Source organism: Epinephelus moara, chromosome 24, assembly GCF_006386435.1.
Source record: "Epinephelus moara isolate mb chromosome 24, YSFRI_EMoa_1.0, whole genome shotgun sequence".
NCBI classification, from domain to species: domain Eukaryota; kingdom Metazoa; phylum Chordata; class Actinopteri; order Perciformes; family Serranidae; genus Epinephelus; species Epinephelus moara.
In genome coordinates, this window is record NC_065529.1 from 36,589,333 (window position 1) to 36,610,113 (window position 20,781).

The window sequence follows — 20,781 nt, forward strand, 5'->3', positions numbered from 1 at the left end:
GATATTGTATATGCTTTCGTTTGATTATGTTTTATGTATGCATATGTATTTCTTCCCTTCTACCTTGTTTTTTGGGCCTCTACATATGTTAAAATATTCCTCAAAATGAAAAAAGTATTCATCTTGCAGAATAATATAATATATAATATAACTGAATATAACTATTGTTATGGAATAGTACAAAATTCCCTCTGAATTCAGGCTGCTTGAGTATAAGTAGAAATGGAAATACACAGGTAAAGTACAAGTGCCTCTAAAACCTACTTAAGTACAGTGCTGGAGTAAATGTTAGTTGATCTACCAATGCTTTTAACAGTTAAAGCTGTATCGCGTTGATTGGATAAAAGTCAACGAGTCAAGAAGACAAAATTCCCGACGTCACCTGAAGGCATCAAAACTTCAGTCTGTTATATGAAAGTCATTAACCTCGCGCGAACCGTTGGCTCTCTAAGAACAACCAACCGTCACCTACAGACACCGTTACCTCTCCTGTTTTATACCTCTAACCGAGCTGTGGACAGCAGCCATGTTGTGTCTGAGAGCCCTGCGTCTGTCCAACTCTGTCCAACTGATCGTCAGACACACAGATGCGGCGAAGAAGGTTTTCATCATCCAGCCAGCATGTTGTCTGAGCACCAAGTCAACAACGACGTCCCAGCGACCGCCGCCAACACACTTGGACCCTCATCTCAAAATGTAAGTGTCTGTGTGTGAGGGGACAGTAAACAGTGTGAGTGTCAACACCTGAGTGTCCTGAACAGTGAGGACTCTCTGAGTGTCCTGCAGCAGCCACACTGAAATATGAGTTTGACTTGGGCCTGTATCACTTTGTGAAGACAAACTCAAGTGTATTTATAGGCTACTGTATATTATATATAGTTACTGCTGTAATGGTGGACATATTGGGTAACAGTTACCAGCATATGAGCTATAAATGAGGCAGCACTTTAATATTCGAGTTTTTAAAGTGTGACATCTAAGCTTCAGGGATACCATATTTACCCAAATTTCAGGTGAACCTTTAACCCTTTGAAACCTGAGCAAATTGGCTTGATTCCATCGGAAGAAACATTGGAAGAAGACAGTGAGCAACAAAAGAAGAAATGACCCAAAAAAATTGCAAGAAATTAGTAAAAAGAGAAAATTCAAAACAATAAAATTAGTTAAAAAATAAAGAAAACAAATAAAGTTAAAAACAACAGAACACCTGGACCTGGAAAAAGTGCTCAAAAAGTCTAAAAAGTCTGTTCCATAATTTTAAATATGTAATTATAATAATTATAAATTATCATTACTACATATTATTGTTATAAAGTATAATAAAAATAATGTTTTATTTATTTATTCATTTTCCTTAGCTTTTTCCCCCTAATTAAAAAAAAAAAAAAAATTTACTAAAGCTTTTTTTTTTTTGCTCATTGCCTTTTCTCCATGTTTTTTAAAAGAAATTGTACCAATTTGCTCAGAGTTCAAAGGTATAATTACTTGCCAAAGGTGCCTGAAAGCAGCACAAGAAAAGTGATGTTGTTCAGGTTTCAACAGGTTAAAAAAAACAGACACAATATATAAAAACAAAATAAAAAGAACCTGCTTTTATTTGGGAAACAGACCTGAAATCATCACACATATACAAAATAAATACAATGTTTTGCTGTGACACTTATCTATTATCTGCAAATGCATCTCAAGATTGTCTTGTTTCTTGTATAGGTCACAAAATAATGACTGAGCATTAAAACCCATTCCCAGAATCAATTTGTCCTAATACATTTATATTTTTGACAACACTAATAGTGATATTTGCAGTTTGCTTTGCTGATATTTTGCATGACTGGACAGCCCAGCTGTGTAACAGTTAACCTAATTAGCAGTTTAGAGGACAACTATTGTTTCAGCCATGTCTTTTGCAGCTGTGTGTACGTACATAGTAAGTGGTCGCTTTTCCACTTATTAAAGAGTTCACTCCTCCCTTCTTCAGGAATGTCCATTCAAAGTCTCCCAGCTCTGGAGTGGAAGACATGCTGTTCTACACCATCACAGAGGGAAAAGAGCAAATCCCCATGTCATACTTTATCTCTGTAAGTAACTACAGGAACACAACCAACCCCTGAACCAGCATCTTTCTGTCTGTCTGTCTTTCCATCTATCTATCTATCTATCTATCTATCTATCTATCTAGCGTTCTAGCGTTCTAACATTCTAGTGTTCTACCTATTGATCTATCTATCTTTCATTCTATCTATTGTTAAATCGATCATTCATTCTTATTGTTCTATCTGTCTGTCTGTCTGTCTATCTCTCTATCAATTGTTCTATCGTTCTATCATTCTACCTATCTGTCTGTCTGTTTGTTCGCCTATCATTCTATCAATCAGTTGTTCTGTCTATCTATCTATCTATCTAGAGTTCTAGCGTTCTACCTATCAATCTTTCGTTCGATCTATTGTTCAGTCGATCATTCATTCTTATTGTTCTGTCTGTCTGTCTGTCTGTCTATCTATCTATCTATCTATCGTTCCATCATTCTATGATTCTGCCTCTCTGTCTGTTCGTCCCCATATCATTCTATCATTCTATTGTTCTGTCTATGTATGTTTCTATCTATCTATCTATCTATACGTCCTTCCATCCGTCCGTCCGTCCGTCCGTCTGTCTGTCTATTGTTCTATCGTTCAGTCGTTCTACCTATTGATCTATGTATCTGCCATTCTAGCTATCGTTCTATCTATCTGGTTCTGTCTATCATTCTGTGGTTCTATCAATCTATCTATCACGTATCTATCTGTCTCTCTGTCTGTCCTTCCGCCTGTCTATTGTTCTATCATTCTATTGTTCTATCTGTCTGTCTGTCTGTCTATCTATCTATCTATCTATCTATCATTGTATTACTTTATGGTTCTATCATTATAATGTGTTCATCTGGTCTTGTGTTGTTCACAGGCCCTGAAGAAAACGGGTCTCCACCCGTCAGACCCTCGTCTGAAGGACTGCATGGAGAAGTTTCGACAGGCTGTGAGGGAATCTGTTGGTGAGGTGATGATGGACAGAGATCTTTTCCACAGGTGAGACAGGTGGTTCGGACTGAATCAAACAATCAGATGATTAGTGAACTAATAAACAACAACTCACTACAACAGCTGAAAACCTAAAGTACGTAGATGCAGTTTTAATGGGCCCCCAGTATGGCTTTGTGTCTCACTGCTGACTGTCTCATGGTGTTTAGTTTTCCATTCACCTCCCAGTGCAGGCATGACACCAAACTATTTTTAGTCTGACCTTCCCACAACAATCCCTTCTAATGAAGCATTTGTTGGATGTGACCCGCTGTCTCTCTGCGTGTCTCTGCCTTTATCTTTCTCATTTCCTCCCTTGTCTTAAACACGTAGTTCACATTGCTGATTAAAAGTAATTAATTAGAAGTTTAATTACAGTGTGAAGAATGTGGAGGAAGTCAGAAGTACAGAAGCACTGTGATCACATCTATAATGTATTGCAATTTAATTAATTCTTTTGTGAATGTTACATGCTTGCCTAGAGTGACTGAAAGGTTTTGATGAACTCTATCGTCGTTTCTAAGTCTTTAATACTGCAGAGTAATCATGCCATGAACCCCCAACCCTGCCCCCCATGGAAAGAACAGGTCTTGTAATATAATGCAGGTCATACAAAAATTACTGATAATTATTAGGTTTTGCATACAACCTCGAATCATTTCATGGGAATCTAATATTTCAGTAATTTAGCAGTCACTCGTTGGACCTGCAATGAATCTGGTATTTACCTTTAAACAAATATACCAAAAGAAATGTAATGTGCATGGTCAGAAATTTGTATGACATGTAGTGAAATATTCCTTTAACTCGAGAAGCCAAAAAGTGGAGGTGTGAAAGTCAGTGTTACGTAGTTAGTGTGTTCCGGACACGTCAGCTTTATTTACTGTCATGATGATCAAAGCAAAGGCTGGTCACTCAGGCTGATAGCTGGCAGCTGCTGCTCTCTCACAGCTTAGGTCACTTTTGGGGAAGTTACATAGATGGAAAATAGGTGGAACTGGTTGGGGAATATTTAGGATTGCACTCACTCTGGGGTGTCGGTCGGAACACACAGATGGGAGACAGGATGTAGATTTGACCATGTAGTGGCTCATTAACACAGCACAGCAGTGAGGCTGATTGAGGAGGAGGATCTGAGTGTCCGGCTGGGTGTGTGGGTGTGGAGGAGGTCAGTGAGGTATGGAGGAGCGAGGTTATGGATGGCCTTGAATGTGAGCAGTAGGGTTTTGAATTGGATGCGGTATTGTATGGGAAGCCAGTGGAGTTGATGGAGGACAGGAGTGACGTGCTGGATGGATGGTGTTATGGTGATGATTCGGGTGGCAGCATTTTGGACCAGCTGAAGTTTATGGAGGGATTTGAGGGGGAGACCAGTGATAAGGGTGTTGCAGCAATCCAGACGAGAGGTGACGAGGGAGTGGACCAGTATGGTGGAGCTGCTGGGTGTGAGGGAGGGACGAAGACGGTCGATATTGTGAAGATGGAAATATGCAGTCAGGGTGATGTTATTGATGTGGGTTTGGAAAGATAGAATACCATTAATATGAAGCTACTCTCATTAACACAATATCAGTGCCTAAAGTATCGACATCAGACACCTGCCATCCATCTGGCTGGGTCACGCTTTAATAGGGCAGTAACAGTGCCGGCAGTTGACGACTACACAACAACCTTAATGAACAGAAGCTAACCAAAGCAAAGTCTGTTTGGAATGGAGAGTCTTGCAGCAGTGACTTGGTGTGTGCGCTCGCCCCCGTCCAAAGCTGGCTCGAGTGTGGCATGTGCGCCACCACCAAAGAGGTCCACCTTACCAGTCTTGGACTTTATTACAATAGACTTCCATTAATTTCCTGCAGATTACCCAAACACTAAGCAGGACCCCGACTTGCCTAACCCTAAACCTAACCTTGACCTCACCCCATCTTTAACCTCACCATAACCTTAGTCACTGAACCAAAAATCTATTTTGTCCGAATTGGGGCATGACTTTGGACACGCCATCCCCACTGAACTCGTCTTGAGTCTGGTGTGTGTCCTTGAAGGTAACGTCTACTGTCGTCTATTTTCATTAAGTGCTCCTGAGTATCTCTGCATTATTGTTTTTCCTTCAGGTGTGTCGGAGGAAACATCGTCCTGCTGATTCAGGCCTTTAGAAAGAAATTTATCATCCCCGAGTTTGACGTGTTTGCACAGAAAATAAATGAAATCTACAACACGGTGCAAAACCAAAGTGACGGGAAGGTATGCATTTATTTGTTCATTACTGTTTGGAGATGGGAAATGTATTTTAGCATTACTAGGTTCGTATAAAGGTTTTGAATGAATCACACAAGAAGTATGTGATATAATCAAAAACAATCTGCAGTTATAGACTGGCACCGCTTTCTTTAAATTCACATTGCCTTCTCAATATTTGCATGCATCAAAACTAATACTGAAGATGTATGGTGTTACTGTATGAGACAGAAAATGCACACTGTAGGAATCCTGATCGTGTCCCATTTCACTGACCTTTCCTTATACCAACTTCCTGCTGGTGCAAAATCATTTTCTACTGATGCCTCCAGTGCTGCGGTGCTTTTACTTGCTCTGAATATTAAACTGAGTGATTTAACTGTTGCTGTGTTTCTCTTTTGTATTCTGGATTTAGGTTGCAGACTACATCCCCCAACTTGCTAAATTTAATCCAGAACTGTGGGGTGTGTCTTTGTGTACGGTGGATGGTCAGAGGTAAGAATTACACATTGACAGATAGAGTCTCACCACAGGCTCCATTTAGTCATCAATAGACAGTTTCCCCAGTCTTCCTTCAATTCTTTTCCTGTTTGGGGTAACGGGGGGCTGGAGCCGGGTTGAAATGGAGAGTAACAAGTTGTCTGACATCAGGCAAACTCTGCATGTGAGGGGGGAAAAGTTTGCCTGGTTAGTTATCTAAGCAACTGCTACAGAAAAGAAACTACTTCGACCCCGGTAGTGGCCTAACTATGGAGGTGTGGATTGAGCAGTGTGTATCTCCAAGGGAAAAATCACCTGGCTGAATTTAAGTTGTAACAGCCGTCCTTACTGCAGCTACATCCACAGCGCTGCCATCCACTCTCTTCCAGGTGAAGTAGTCTACTAGCAGCAGAGAGTGAGATAAAGGGGCGGGAATGTTAACAAGCTAGAACACTGAAACCGAAATGTGCAGGCAGTCAGGAGGGCCTATTTCTTTTTAAGATCAATGCTTTTATGAACATAGTAATAAAAACAGTCTAAATTGGAATGTGTTCATAACTTTCTTATTTTATGAATTAATGAACAAATTAACTTGTTTCTCTCCTGTCACAGAGTTGCAGAGTGAAACTGTTTTTTGATATTGGCACAATGTTTTATTGTTTTTTGTAGTTTTCAGGCTCAGTCTTTTGATGAAAAATCTAGAAAGCTACAAGTAGTGCTCGCCGTCTTCCTTACTGAAATGTCCTCGAGCAAGACATCTAACCGTCAAACTGCCCCAGTATTGCTGCTGAGTAGCTGACTCATACGACTGTGGTAGCGCTGAGCAATACTGCCAGACAGTGCAGAACATCTTCCAGGTGTGACTGTCAGAGCGAATTTGTTTCATGTTCAGTGAGACTGTAAACATTCTGTCTTCCTCCTGCAGGCACTCAGTGGGCGACACCAAGCAGCCGTTCTGCCTGCAGTCCTGCGTGAAGCCCCTGCAGTACGCCATCGCCGTCCACGAGGCTGGAACAGAGAAGGTTCACCGCTATGTCGGCATGGAGCCCAGTGGACTCAAGTTCAACATGCTCTCACTTGATGATGAAGGTGTGTAAGGGCCTCACTACTGTCTGCATTAGTGTGTTTGCTCACTGGGTGGATTCCCTCAACTGAAACTGAGAATAGTACCACCATATTTACACCATTTTTTATCTTAATACATCTTATATGATATTTTTTTGGCCACCAAACAAGCAAGAAGTGTCTTCAGAGGACGATTACATAAAGTAATAATGCAAGCTTTAGAGCTTTCACATATTTCATACTGTATTACAAGCTGGTTACAAGCTGGAAAAACACTGCAAATACCTTACAAACAAACACTCAAGTCACTGGACAAAAAACATCATGTTATCACCACTGTAACACCATCAAAGGCATCACCTACTGACCTTTGACAGCTTTGTGTGCCTCGCTGATGCTCGTCTAGTGTACAAAGTGATTAATGACCTGGCTGCTCCTCCATTAAAAGAGTTCATATAACTGTAATCAGACAATGGGAGGACGTATAGGACGACCAACAGAGGCGATGGTGCAGTACAGCACACATCTACTGAGTTTGGTAGATCAGTCTTCTCTGTTTTAGCTTCAAACTATTTGGGATCTGAAAATGTCACCTTGAGCACTGCAAAACAGTGATGGACATTTTTCACTATTTTTAAGAAAGCCTTTTTCAGGCTGTCCCGAATACCAGTATTTGAGCATCAAAGCTTTAGTGAGAAATATCCACCATTTATCCAAGCCTCAGAGGGAGGAGGATGGAATAGGAGATGAGGACATGAGTCGGACTGTTTCTGAAACATGAGTTTTCAGTCCATGCACCTAAAATAACGTGACAATTTGCCACATTGTTAGCATGTAGGTCGCAGTAACATTAGCCATGAGAGCTTGGAAAAAAAAGAATACTAGAAGCTGTTTCTTACAGTTTTCAGGTGATTTGTCAGGCTGGTTGTAGAGTTGTGATATGCTGGTTTCTTTTAAGCATGTCTGGCCCTCACATTTTTGGGGATCATCTTCACACATTTTGAAACTACTCCAGACATTTGACTCCTGCTTGCATATTTGTAACCCTATCAGGTGATCAAACTGTCCCAGTTCCAGTCGTGCTTGACTGCTGGTGTTAGATGAGAGCGAGTCAGAGTCACAAAACGATCACTAAGTTTAAATGTCCTTGACTGAAAATAACTAATAATAGTTAATTCTATTATTTAATAATGCATAATGAGTAATGTCAAATTACTTTTTCTTAATTAGTGGACTATTTTTTGGATAACACATAACAGAAAAACAGGTCAGACCTGAGACTAAATAAGGCATGCTGAATCACTTCTTAAATCTTATCTTTTCAAAAAAGCCATTTATTAATTTCAGCAGACTGTTTATTTTATGTATTTCTTATTTGAGTATTTTATTGTTTTTATCTTATGTTGTCATCGGTTATTATATTCTTTTATTTTGTATTACTCTAATTGTTTGACATATTTGCTGTACCTCAGTGCAGTCTACAGGGCAGTTAGTTGCAAACTTTGTTTATCTGCCTCAGTGATGGTATTTTATTCTTATTTTATTTTTATTGGTCTTTGTATTTTCTTGAAATTGCCTCATTTCATTTGCTCGAATCCGGCATTGTTTTAAATCCAGGATCAACCATGTAAAGCACTTTGTTTTGACAAGCACTGTATAAATAAAGGATATTATTATTATTATAAACAAATGATAATAAATGAAATAATAAATGATCAATATTTAAAGTAATTGTCATTATCAGAAGAAAGCCTGTTTATTTTTTTTTTACAGCTGAATTGCAGCATGTACAGAACTTCCTTAAACTTCATTATGGCACTTTTTTTTTAGTATAGAAGTCCTTGTTAACATTGTGTCTTATCTCGTTGTCCTTTCCCCCAGATAAACCCCACAACCCCATGGTAAACGCTGGAGCCATAGTGATCAGCTCTCTTATCAAGGTAAACAGACAGACAGGTACAGCCTCGTGTCATAGTGACGAGTCAGCACATTCAGTAAATCACTTTCCTTTTAGCAAAGTCAGTGCCACAGAAAATCCTCGCAGACTATTACTTTGGAGTCAGATAAGTGAAATTTTTTGAACATACAGCAGCTTGAAAAGTGCTACTCAAAATAACAGAAACCATCTTTTGGAGACATTCATTTGATGTGCACTTTGAGTTTTTAGCTTGGCCCGCATCCATCTGCTTACATGGAGGGGGTGGGGTTTATGAACTGAACTGCAGCCAGCCACCAGGGGGCGATGGAGATGTTTTGGCTTCATTTTTGGGGAGCTGTCATGTCATCCATCTTCTTATACAGTCTATGGGGCAAAATTGAGCCTTCATTTTTTAATGATAAGTTTTCTAATGATAAGTTAAAGTACAAAACTTTTCTATTTTCACATTAAATAAATAATAAACTAGTCCCGCCACCCCAATTTGGCCCTGCAGTGTGTTATAGTTTGGAGCCTGTGGGTTGTTAAGTGAGTCTGTTGATATGATGATGATCATCATGGCGATGCCTGGCGGAAATGTCACAAAGCAGCAGTAACAAGTTATTAATACATCTTTATTTTTTAGACATATTTAGACACAAATCTTACCTTATTGACTGCTTCTCTTTAACACATTCAAAGCTTGTCCTGCAGATTCAAATCAGAAAAAAACAGTTTTATGTTTCTCACAGTTGTCTGCAGTTCTGTTTTGTGATATACTCCCTGAACTCTATGTGAGCTCTGTGCTGTGCAATCACTGCCTATCTGTCGTCTTGTGCTGCACCAGATAATAGGGTACTAAATTATGCAATCAGCTATACATTCATGTATTGTCTCACATGGTGTTAAAAATAGTACTGAAGTCATCGGTCATCAGTTGAGTTCAGCGTCTATGAATGTGAATGGCATGAAAGTGGCAATTACAGTCAACACAAGCCAATGACTCTCGCTTTGTTTTCAGCCTCGTTCAAATAAGGCAGAGAAGTTTGACTATGTAAGTAGTTCGACTCTGATTTTCCTTTGTTATGAGCATGAATATGAAGCTGAGGGTTGATGATCTGGTGGTCAGATGTGCCGCATTACACTTAAAACCTTTGTCTTTGTTCATCTAGGTGATGGAGTTTGTGAAAAAGATGGCAGGCCAAGAGTATGTGGGATTCAGCAATGCCACGTGAGTGTATTGTCGAATAAATTCAAGGTATTTTAAGTTAAAATATCTCCCTTTAGCACACCTAAGTTGACAGACAGTGCTGGGCAAATTGCCTGTCCACTGCTCTATTGCATTATTGATGTTTCAGTATTGACCCCCTTCTGCCTCTCCGTCTCAGGTTCCAGTCAGAAAAAGAAACAGGCGACAGAAATTTTGCCATTGGATACTACATGAAAGAGAAGAAGGTCGGTTACAGAAAATGCTGAAATATGTAGGATTAGAGATGCTTTTTGTTTTCTGTTGCATCTGTTTGCCTAATGCTTTTATGTTTCCATGACATCATCTTAAAAGATATACTATGTAGGATTTTCCTAAAAAGCAAACAGACGTAATCCCTCTCAGTTGTCATTTAAGACCCACTAGAAGTGTGTGGTGGTGTGTTTTTCTGCTTGTATTTTCCTATTTTCCTCTTAGTCTCTGTGTTCAGGATGTTAATGGCCATGTATGGGCACTCAGGGGAGGTTGGGACTTAATAGAAAGGTAGCGACCAGGTGCTAAACAGTGAGCAGCAGGCATACAAAAGACACCAAAAAAAAGCAAATATAGTGAGGCGGGACACCAAACGAGAGTGAATCTGGGGTCGGCGTTTACTTGAACTACTGCAGTAAACGTACAGTAACAGACAGTTCTGCACAAAGTATGTTTAATGTTCTCATACTCATGTCAAACTGACTGTTTTGAAGTAATGTTTCTTTGAAGAGACAAATTATTACTGTGTTTTCATTACAGATTTATGGGCCAGTTATTTTCTTGATTACAGTGTTGATTAAATTAAAATAGAAATAGAAAAAGAAAGAACTATATTCATCCCCGAAGGGAAATTCAACACTTCCCCTCATCAGCAACAACACAGTGATATTAAAATAGACATAAAATAAAATAAGTTCAAATAAGTGCATAAATAGAAATAAAAAATCAAACTGAAATTAAATTAGAATAAAATTGCTCATTCCTGTGACACCAAAGAAAAATGTGTCATTAATCACGGAGCCAAATTTGAATGATTAAAAAAGTAGTATATGAAAGTTTATAAAATTAGGTTTCAAAATCGTGAAAAAATGAGCTCTGAGACGCTGGGGGTGAGTCCGCAGAAGGAGCTGAAACAATAGACTCGAGTAAGCAGCTAACCCAGTTGCACACAGTCTATGTTAGCACAGCACACTAGGAGAGCTTGTGGGATAGAGTGAAATCACCAGTGGTCAAACGAAAAGACACTGATGCTATGCGCTGTAACGTTCGCAGTAACATAGTTGTAGTGACTAGCCCTGCACTTAAGCTGCTACTGGTTGCCAATTAGATAAATTGTTTGGATGTGTTCTCAGAAAACTACTCCCAATCTTTACAGATGTTGTATATCATAATTTGTTTATTTTCTCACCAGTGTCCTTAATATCCCTATAACTCACTATAAATTTCAACACAAACTTTCAGTAAATACAGTGATAGAAATTTTAATCCAAGCACAGTCGAAAACTTTTTGCTTCCTAACACCAGCAACACTTGTGCTTAGTGGGATAAACTTAAATACCATGGCCTGCTTCAGCCAGTGACATAAGCTCCCTAGTGGCGTGGCGGGATAATACATTTCACACAAATCAAACATAGGGCTCCAACAATAGTATTTATATAGTAGGTATGGGGGGGGGCTTATGTTAAGGACGGCTCCGGTGCATCATCCAGCATGCTTGTAGGCTGCCAAAAACATCCTGGACACAGAAATGGTGAGAAACAGTTTAACTCCAAAAACAGTCTAGCTCAAGTATTCACTACAACACAGTTCTCAGTATTTTCATATGTTACACGTATAATGTGTTAAGAAAGAAATCACTGATATTGCTTAACCCAGACTTTAATTGATTCATTCTGTCTATGAATCATCAGAAACTGAAAAATTAAGGAGTAGCAATGTTATATCTGTTTACACTGATATGAAAAATAGAAAAACAGCAAATCCTCTAATTAGAAAAACCAGAGAATGTTTGGCTTTGACCCACATCTTAATTGATTGTTTCAGCTCTACATATTATTTAATATTTTGAAAACCTTAGTATTGTTCTCTGGTAAAGACACATTTTCTGAATGTAATTTTGTCAGGATGTTTTCTCTTTATTTGAAAGGGTGTCTGTCTTGCACCCACTATTCCCGCAGGTATCTCTAGCCACAGAATTCACTTAAATGTTTTCTCCGGTTTTTCATTACAAAAAAAAAGTCTCTCTATCCATGTTTACTACCGTCATCAATTTGCCAGATGAGCGATTTTGAGGCCAGCTGAAATCCCTTCTCGATGGCCTCTCCATACATCTCCCACACACATCTGTACACCGCCAATTTATCATGTCAGAGGGGTTGTTCATGACCTTTTGAGCCTGTTTGAGCAGGCAGACTGCTTCTTGATGTTGTGGTTGAGAAACCGTAGTACATCTGAACTGTGCTAGGACGGCATACTTCAGTCAATCAAACAGTGACGATGATTAAATTTCATTCACCAGTGTTTTCCTCCGGGAGCAGAAATGATCGATGCCTTGGACTTCTACTTCCAGGTACACATCTCTGCCACGAAGGGATCTTTTCATAAAGAAGCAGCAAATCTATGTCAAGTAGCCTGATATTGATTCAGCTGTAATGAAAGTAGGTTTGATGGTTTTGACCATGAACTGATCCTGTTGCGGTTTCAGCTTTGCTCCATCGAGGTGACCTGCGAATCAGGAAGCATCATGGCCGCCACTCTGGCCAACGGAGGGATCTGTCCAGTCACAGGCGAGCGTGTCCTGAGCGCCGAGGCGGTGCGAAACACTCTGAGTCTCATGCACTCGTGTGGCATGTATGACTTCTCTGGCCAGATGGCCTTTCACGTGAGTAACAGGAAGAAGTGACTGTGCCATCACACGTCACCCCTCAGAGTGATCATTTCGCCTACGCTGTGAAGAAAACACTTGTCCATTTGTTGACCTGAAATGAATACCACATCTCTCATCTCCTAGGTGGGCGTGCCAGCCAAATCTGGTGTGTCAGGTGCCATACTGCTGGTGATCCCCAACGTCATGGGAGTGATGTGTTGGTCTCCTCCTCTGGACAGAGTTGGAAACAGCGTCCGGGGAATACAATTCTGTCAGGCAAGATTACGAGCGTTTTCAAAAACACATACTAATGTACTGCCTGTACTGCCTCTGAACCCACTAGCAGCACCAAAGACGGAAGGACAGTTCTTCAGTCTTGACAATGGCAATGATGAGTGGATCCTGCGGCGCGCACACACAGTGGCAAAATGTGCTGCCATGTGGCACGGTAATCCACAGCACAGGAAACCACAGGCGAGAGCTGGGTGAAGGGCTCTCCAAACAGCCACAGGGAACAGGCAAACAGAAACCAAGAGCATAGAAGCAGAGCTCTTGGTCGGGGGACAGAAGGCTGAGTGGTTTAATGGGGAGTCAGAGACAGGTGAGATCAGGAACAAGGAAGCTGTGTGGGAATAAATGCAGGAAAGTCTTGCATGAGTTTGTACACTGGCAGAAGGTAATGATCCACAGGTGAGGGACATTAGCTCAATGATGTGGGTGTGATGGACTGGCAGGAGTGGGAGATGTGTGGACAGGTGATAGGCTGGCAGGTAGGTGTGGTGGAGAGGCAGGATTACTGGGAATTTACTGGGTTTCCTGAGAGAGTGGCATGTATGGCAGGTAGAAACTGCACACTGTTGCTGAATACAAATTACAAGGCAATTTTTGTAAATAGTAATTATAATCCCTTAGACTACAAAAAAAAAATTAAATCTAATCAAAATATGTTATGGATTCAAAATCTAATATTGAAAATATTGTACTTTATTGTAAAAAAATAGATGCAACCACAATTATTAACTTTTCATAAATATGATTTTTTTTTCTCTTAAAACATCTCAAAACATTTTAATGCAAATAAAATCCATTTTGTATTTGTAGCATTTACAGTTGGTCAAATCAAACTACACTTATTTAAGAAGTATTTCATCACAGGAAAAGTGATTTAGTCATAAAACTAGGCTGCCTGTGCAGTAGAGAGAAACAAATACTTTTGAAATTGGTGCTACATGACTGGAGAGAACACAGAAAAAGGGCTGCAGCATTTGCTTTTGCTCAAGGGATGAAAAACCTACAACTACCAGAATGCACTGCAGTGCACTGGACCAATAAACGCTCCCGCTGGTGGGTGACGTAATGTAAGCGTGGCCATTTTTCCTCAGGAAACAATATGGCAGCTGGCTGGTAACAAACAAACTGGTATTACAGATAAGCAATAAGCTGAAATACGTTTCTGAAGACATTTTAAATGAGAAAAAGGCAACACAGTAACAGAATCTTGATTCATATTTGATCAGTGCTGTCTAGTTTTACTTCTTGATTTCAGTATTTTCAGAATCACAATACAGGAAACAGTATGGTGCCACTTCCTGTTAACAAACTCTCATATTACAACCAAACAGTGCACTAAAATATGTTTCTGAAGATATTTTAGGTGAGAAATAAGCAGAATCTTAGTTTTTTATTTGACCATTTGATCTGAGATTGAGGAGCAGGTCTCTCTCTTGATCTCCTTCTATACTCCTTGTGTCTGTACAAAAATCAAGGCTGTCCAGTGTAGGCTGAGACATGATCTTTGACCTCATGGGAGCTATGGGGCATGACACATGCATGTAACTGGAGCTGTGATGTTGAAGGGTTACAAGAGACGGCACTAGAAATAAAGGGACGGTGTCTGCTCAGCTGCTCTTTGGGTGCGCTGTTTTTAGCCTCCTTGGCTGCACTTGGCCTGACAGAACTTTTGGGGACTCTCAAATGAATGGCAGGAGATAGACAATAGAACGTTTGCATATAGAAAACATTTGCTCAGAGTTGTAACTGTGTCTTATCACCCTCAGGAGCTCGTCTCAGTCTTCAATTTCCACAATTACGACAACTTGCGGCACTTTGTCAAGAAGCAGGACCCTCGCAGACCGGAGGGAGACGACAGGGTGTGTTGCTTCGTCAGTTTGTTCCTGCTGGTGTGTTTAATGTGTGTCTGTGCCTCTGTGTTTATGTTGTTTCCCTGCATTTGCAGAACAAGTCTGTTTTCAGTTTGATGTTCGCCGCATACAGTGGAGACGTGTCTGCCCTGAGAAGGTACATCACCGGCAAACCTGATTATTGTTTTCCCTGTATAACAGATGGCAGTCATAATGCTAGCAGCAGGTGTGGGTTCTGAAAAACACACAGATGGATGACAAATTAAATGAAAAGCAAACATGAAGTGTAGTAAACTGCTTCAGTGCTGCCTGGCATAGATTTTCTGAAAGGGGTAAAGGGTAATTTCTGTTTTTATTTCTGTGCGGTTTGTAAAATAACTCATAAAGTTTGTCTACAGAACTGAAAATAATCACACTGGTGCTTGCATGCTGATTAGCTCAAACGTATTTACAATGCTAATATATGTATTTGTGGTTCTGTATGTATATTACTATTGTATTTTATGTATCAAAGAAGTGTTAATGAACTGTACTTATATTTATTCCTTCAGGTTTGCTCTCTCATCCATGGACATGGGCCTGAAAGACTACGACTCTCGAACAGCGCTACATATCTCTGCAGCAGAGGGTGAGCTCCACATGATCTGCTCATCTGTGGGCATGATGTTTAGTGAATGAGCAACACAAAATCAGTTCCACAGGAAAAATATAAAGCAGTCAGCGAGCAAATCTATGTGACCACTGGGCAAAAATAAGTCATCCTTGGCTCCTAGAAATCACGTTTACAATTAATCTGAAACAGCAAATATGTTGGTGGGAAATGTAACGCTAAGCAAAGTGCATTTTCTATTCACATAATGAGGAAGAGTTGCTAAATAACATACCTGTCACAAAATTGTTTATACTGAACATATCAGCAAAATGTTCACTAACAACCTATTTCATTTGTTTTCCACCAATATAAGCAGTCTTGTAATACACTAAGGCTCCTACCAAACTGCCAGTCAGACTTGGCTGCTCAACACAAATATCGTTCCTTCATTTTCGTATAGAGTGTGAGAGTTAACTGCTCTAACGACGGATCAGAAATGTGCAACAACATTTTCTGCAGACACTAGATATCAAACAAACACCAGAGACTGTATTGTATGAAGTCGCTGTGAGCTGTAAATTCACCACTTCTAAGCAGAAGGCTCAGAAGTGGGGCAAGACCTCTCCTCCTCCGGGCAGCTGCCTGTGCCAAAGAGCAGCATGGAAGCGAGGAGTGCTCACTCTGCAGCTAAAGCTGGAGACCAAAACGCCCCCAGAAGTACCCTGCACACTGACTGGCAATTAAAAAAAAGATTCCTCGACTTGAAGGAGTCTCCGACTGATCACTTGAATCTCTGACTTTCAGAGGGCAGCCCTACAACTATCACTCGTTGAGTCCGAGGGGGGTCCCCTGCACACGGCTCGAAACGTAGATGTAGTTGAGCCAGCTGCCAGCAGCTAACGGTGCTAAAAGTGTGAACATTGCTAACATGGTGTTAACATGAAGGGGAACCAGAGTGTGGGCTTTAAATGGTAAATGGAATGGACCTGCACCTGTATAGTGCCTTTCTAGTCATCCAGCCACTCAAAGCGCTTTTTACGAGTCACATTTACCCATTCACACACATTCACATGCTGGTGGCTGAGGCTACCATACAAGGTGCCGCCTGCTACTCAGTCTTTAACACACTCACACACTGATGGAACAGCCATCGGGAGCAATTTGGGGCTCAGTATCTTGCTTAAGGATGCTTTAACATGCAGACTGGAGGAGCCGGTAGATCGGAAGATTGGTAGCGCGGATCTTCTGATCGGTGAACTACCTGCTCTGCCTCTGAGCCACACCTTGACATAGCAAATAGTTGTTTGTTGCTATGTTAACGTTCTGATTGTCATGTAGAGAACCTTTAACATTTAACCAAAATCACGATCTTTCCTTGAGTGCTTTTGTTCCCTAATTCCAGGGGTGGGTAGTAGCACTTTACAAGTAATGCACATGATTAAAAAAGTATATATTTTTAAAGGAACGAATACCTTTCAAGTTCCTTTTTAAAAACTGTACTTCTACTCTCTACTGGAGTAGATTTTGAGCCAGTAATCTACTTTTTACTTCACTGCATTTGCTATTTATGCCTTCGTTACAATCAATATGCTCTAAATTTGATCGAGTGAGGCGAGAGCACATGAGGAGCACCTTGTACTTTGAATAAATCATTAACCAGGTACTTCTTTACAGGAGAAATTGGACTTTTTGTTACATAGTATAGAGAGAACTGGACCCAAAAGCATGGCTCAGACAGCTGTTCAGTTTAAAGTGGATTTATTTTCAATAAGGCAAGAAGGAGTGTCTTGGGTTGATCCAGGGCACTTGGGGGGAAACAGGGCAAGCAGGCTGAGCAGGGCTGGAAACAGGTTGGCAGTGAGTGTGGATCTGAGGCACAGAGAAACAAGGTTTAGGCAAAAAACAGGCTGTAGTCAGTGCCGCAAGGTAGACTGGCTTTCAGGTGAGCAGGCGGGTTGGCAGCAGCAGGATTGATGAGAGCCACGCCGAGATACAAAGACACAGAGAGACAAAGAAGGAGCCACAAGAAACAAAGGGGAGGGAGGAAAACAGCTGACACACGAGGAATGAAGGAAAGCCACAGACTATGACACTTTTACTTAAGTATAGATTTTCACTACTCTACCAACGACTGCCTAAACACGTGGAACATAAATAAAGTTAATGTAGTGTTGCATTAACTCAAAGAAAACATAGTCTCTGGAAATAATCCAGGCAGCGATTATGTTGTCACCACAACGTAATTATGAAAACAATTCACTAATATCCACATTTAGTCTCTAGGAGACAGGGCCGCTCCTAAAGGTCTGCATTAAAAAGCAAAACAATGAACTCCGATAAAACATGAAACATAAATAAAACAGGTTTAATGAGGGTTGGTTGACATAGCAACCTGAGAGCACCTTTATCACACGCCCACAAACTTCAGTTAAACTTTGTTCAGAGGAAAAGTTGTATTTTAAGTTGCATAGCATGTGCACAGCTGTAATTAGTGCTAAGTTAGATTTCACTTCATTTGATTAACTATAGAGGCACGGTACCTTTGGCTCACATTATACTACACCACTAATGAATCCGCTCACAGAGCCTTACAGAGCACCATATGGCGAATATTTATCTTGTGTTGTGGTCTGAGTTTATTCACAGCACAGATTTAATGCTGCGCTGCAGTGTGTTCAACAGTTACATTTCTCAAAAGGAGCCTCGTAAGCAACTCATTTGTATACAAGATAAAAATGGGAGTAATAACAGTTTTCTTCCAAATGAAAAAAAAGAGAGCTTTGCACTCCTAAATCTGATTCTGAGTCGTAATGTGACTTGAGGGAAATATTCATACATCTTTTTTTTCCCTGTGTAATTTATATTTTTAGCAGCTTTGTTTTCTCCACCCCTCATTTGTCATGCTTTTAGACAAACATGTAAATCGTGAGCAGCCTGCTAGTTTGGGGCAGTGCGAGTTTAAAGGGTGTGTTGCTTTTGCTTTGGTTCACCAAAGTTATCAGATAAAGATTGTCTCTGTCGAACCCTCCCAGGTGGGGATCTATAATCTGTCGTCTTTTGTGTTTATTCTCAGGTCACATAGACGTGGTGAAGTTCCTCACTGACACCTGCAAAGTCGATCCATTTGTAGAAGACAGGTGGGGACGGCATTTGTACCATCTGTCTCTTTATCCTTTAGCTTTGAATTTCATCACAGCTCCTTCTGTTTAATACTTTGATCATGTTCACTTGTTTTAACCTCTGGTCTGTTTCATGTTGTTTTCAGATAGAACTGTAAACACATCTTTAGATGATGCTTCTACTTTGCCATCTGTCATCTTGTGACGTATTTCCCAGTGTAATGAAACATTTCAGCAGGGTACAGTTACATGTGAAATTTAAATCAAATTCTTCACACTTAATTGGACCACTAAAAGTGGGCAGGTTTAGAGTTTTGCAGAGCTACAGTGGACTGCTAGCTCCACACACATCTCTCTCAGCAAGAGAGATAATCGAATGAATAAATGAGGGATAAATAAATTAATTGAACAAGACCGCAGCCACATTGTTTTGGAAATTAAGACAAAAGTTTTATCGTTGAAAAGTGGGTGTGTCATAACAGTGAGGCCCGGACAGTGTAACGCTGACGGGACAGTAGAATCAGAAAGAGAGAAACGAAGTTCGTCGTATGTTCTATGTGACGTTACGTGCTGAAGTGTCCACTGTAAAATGTCCTGCACATAACATGAAGCTGTCACAAATACCACCCTCCTGAAAATGAATACATCTAGCCAGGGGGCTCATAACCACGGTGTTTTGGGGAAACGAAGACAAGGCTAGCTAGCTAATTAGCTCTGTGTGGCTAAATGTTGCAGGTTGATAGATGGGTGGATGTCAGGATATCATTCTAGTTTACGTAAGCACACGTCTTTTTTTTTTTTTTTTTTTTTTTTTTAGGCATATAGTGTTAAACAAATTGTCAGGAGATGTGATCTACAAGGGTTATGAACACATTTAACTGCTGAAATTCTCCATGACATATCTGCTGATCCCTCCTCATCTTTACCTTTACTCATCGCTGTGCAGGTGGGGGAACCTACCGATCGATGATGCTCTGCAGTTCGGACACGATGAGGTGGTGAAGGTGCTGAAAGACTACCAGCTGGTCTACAGGCAGCAGGAAACACAGAACACAGGGGCTGAGCATTCCTTGAAGATAGACCCCATCGAGGGCATGGTGTGATGCATTTAAATCCCCACACTGCAACATGTTAGGGCATTTGTGCAATCTGTCAGGTTTGGAAATATGAAGGTCTAGTTGTAGCACCTGAAATGAGCGCCAAACAAAGAAGAGAATATGACTGTATGAGTCAGGGTTTCCTACAGCTTAAGGCAAGTTAGAGTTAAGACTTTTAAAGTCTTTTTTATTGCCACTCAATATAAAGTGTCAGAACAATTTTGCGAGACATAAAATTGGATAAAAAGAAGAAATGGCATCAGTTACATAGGATTAGGGACAATTTTGCCCAAATTTATGTAAGATAAAACCTCACTTTTTTGGTCCAGTAAAACGTTTGATCAGTGGTTCCCAACTGGTCCAGTGACACGGTCCAGATTTCTCCCTAGTCAAGGTCAACACAGTTTAAAATATTCAGCGTCACACTTACACTCACATACACACTCACTCTACAGTAGGGAAACGACACTTCAAAATAAAAGCTCTTTGCCTCATGGTACATAAAAATAAAGTGTGTTTTTTCCAAACATGTCACATTGTTAGTCACTTGTGGTTCATTTAGAATAGAACTGCGGCCCACTTTTGGACCACGACCCACCAGTTGGGAACCACTGCATTAGTTGATCTACCTCAAATGTTCAAAAGAAAAAAAGTAACACTTTCCAGGCATGCGATTTTGTGTTTGTCACTCTGCATATGAGATTCCACTGCCTTGATTCCCATTGTGCCGTGTTTTAAGAACGTCTTTGCATGAAATACACAGAGCCAATATGCATTGCCTTGAACCACTTTTAGCCACAAAAGCCCCATCTCATCTCATCCAGGGTACATCAACAGCTGGGTAGCAGACAGTGGATGCTCTGCTCTGAGCACCCCAGCTGGAAACAAAATGTTCTACGTGACATAAATGCAAGGGGCATTTTTTAAATTAGTTTAATTGTTTTTAGATTTTACAATGCAATGTCATCAAAAACATT

General features: G+C 40.4%; 1 protein-coding gene across 2 annotated transcripts; it reads left to right on the top strand.

Annotated features, from left to right (window-relative positions):
• Positions 1–246: 246 nt before the first annotated feature.
• gls2b (glutaminase 2b (liver, mitochondrial)) lies at positions 247–20,333 on the top strand. Of its 2 annotated transcripts, XM_050037439.1 has the most exons (18): positions 248–696; positions 1,979–2,078; positions 2,941–3,062; positions 5,165–5,294; positions 5,704–5,783; positions 6,694–6,857; positions 8,715–8,773; positions 9,770–9,802; positions 9,921–9,979; positions 10,137–10,203; positions 12,508–12,558; positions 12,694–12,870; positions 13,000–13,131; positions 14,913–15,005; positions 15,092–15,153; positions 15,548–15,624; positions 18,662–18,725; positions 19,654–20,333. In XM_050037439.1, the coding sequence occupies exons 1-18, from the start codon at positions 527–529 to the stop codon at positions 19,808–19,810; spliced, it is 1,797 nt and encodes a 598-aa protein (XP_049893396.1). In that variant the 5' UTR covers positions 248–526; the 3' UTR covers positions 19,811–20,333. The 2 variants fall into 2 exon arrangements, with proteins under 2 accessions (XP_049893397.1, XP_049893396.1); XM_050037440.1 differs by lacking the exon at positions 12,508–12,558 and having other exon boundaries at positions 247–696.
• Positions 20,334–20,781: the final 448 nt, after the last annotated feature.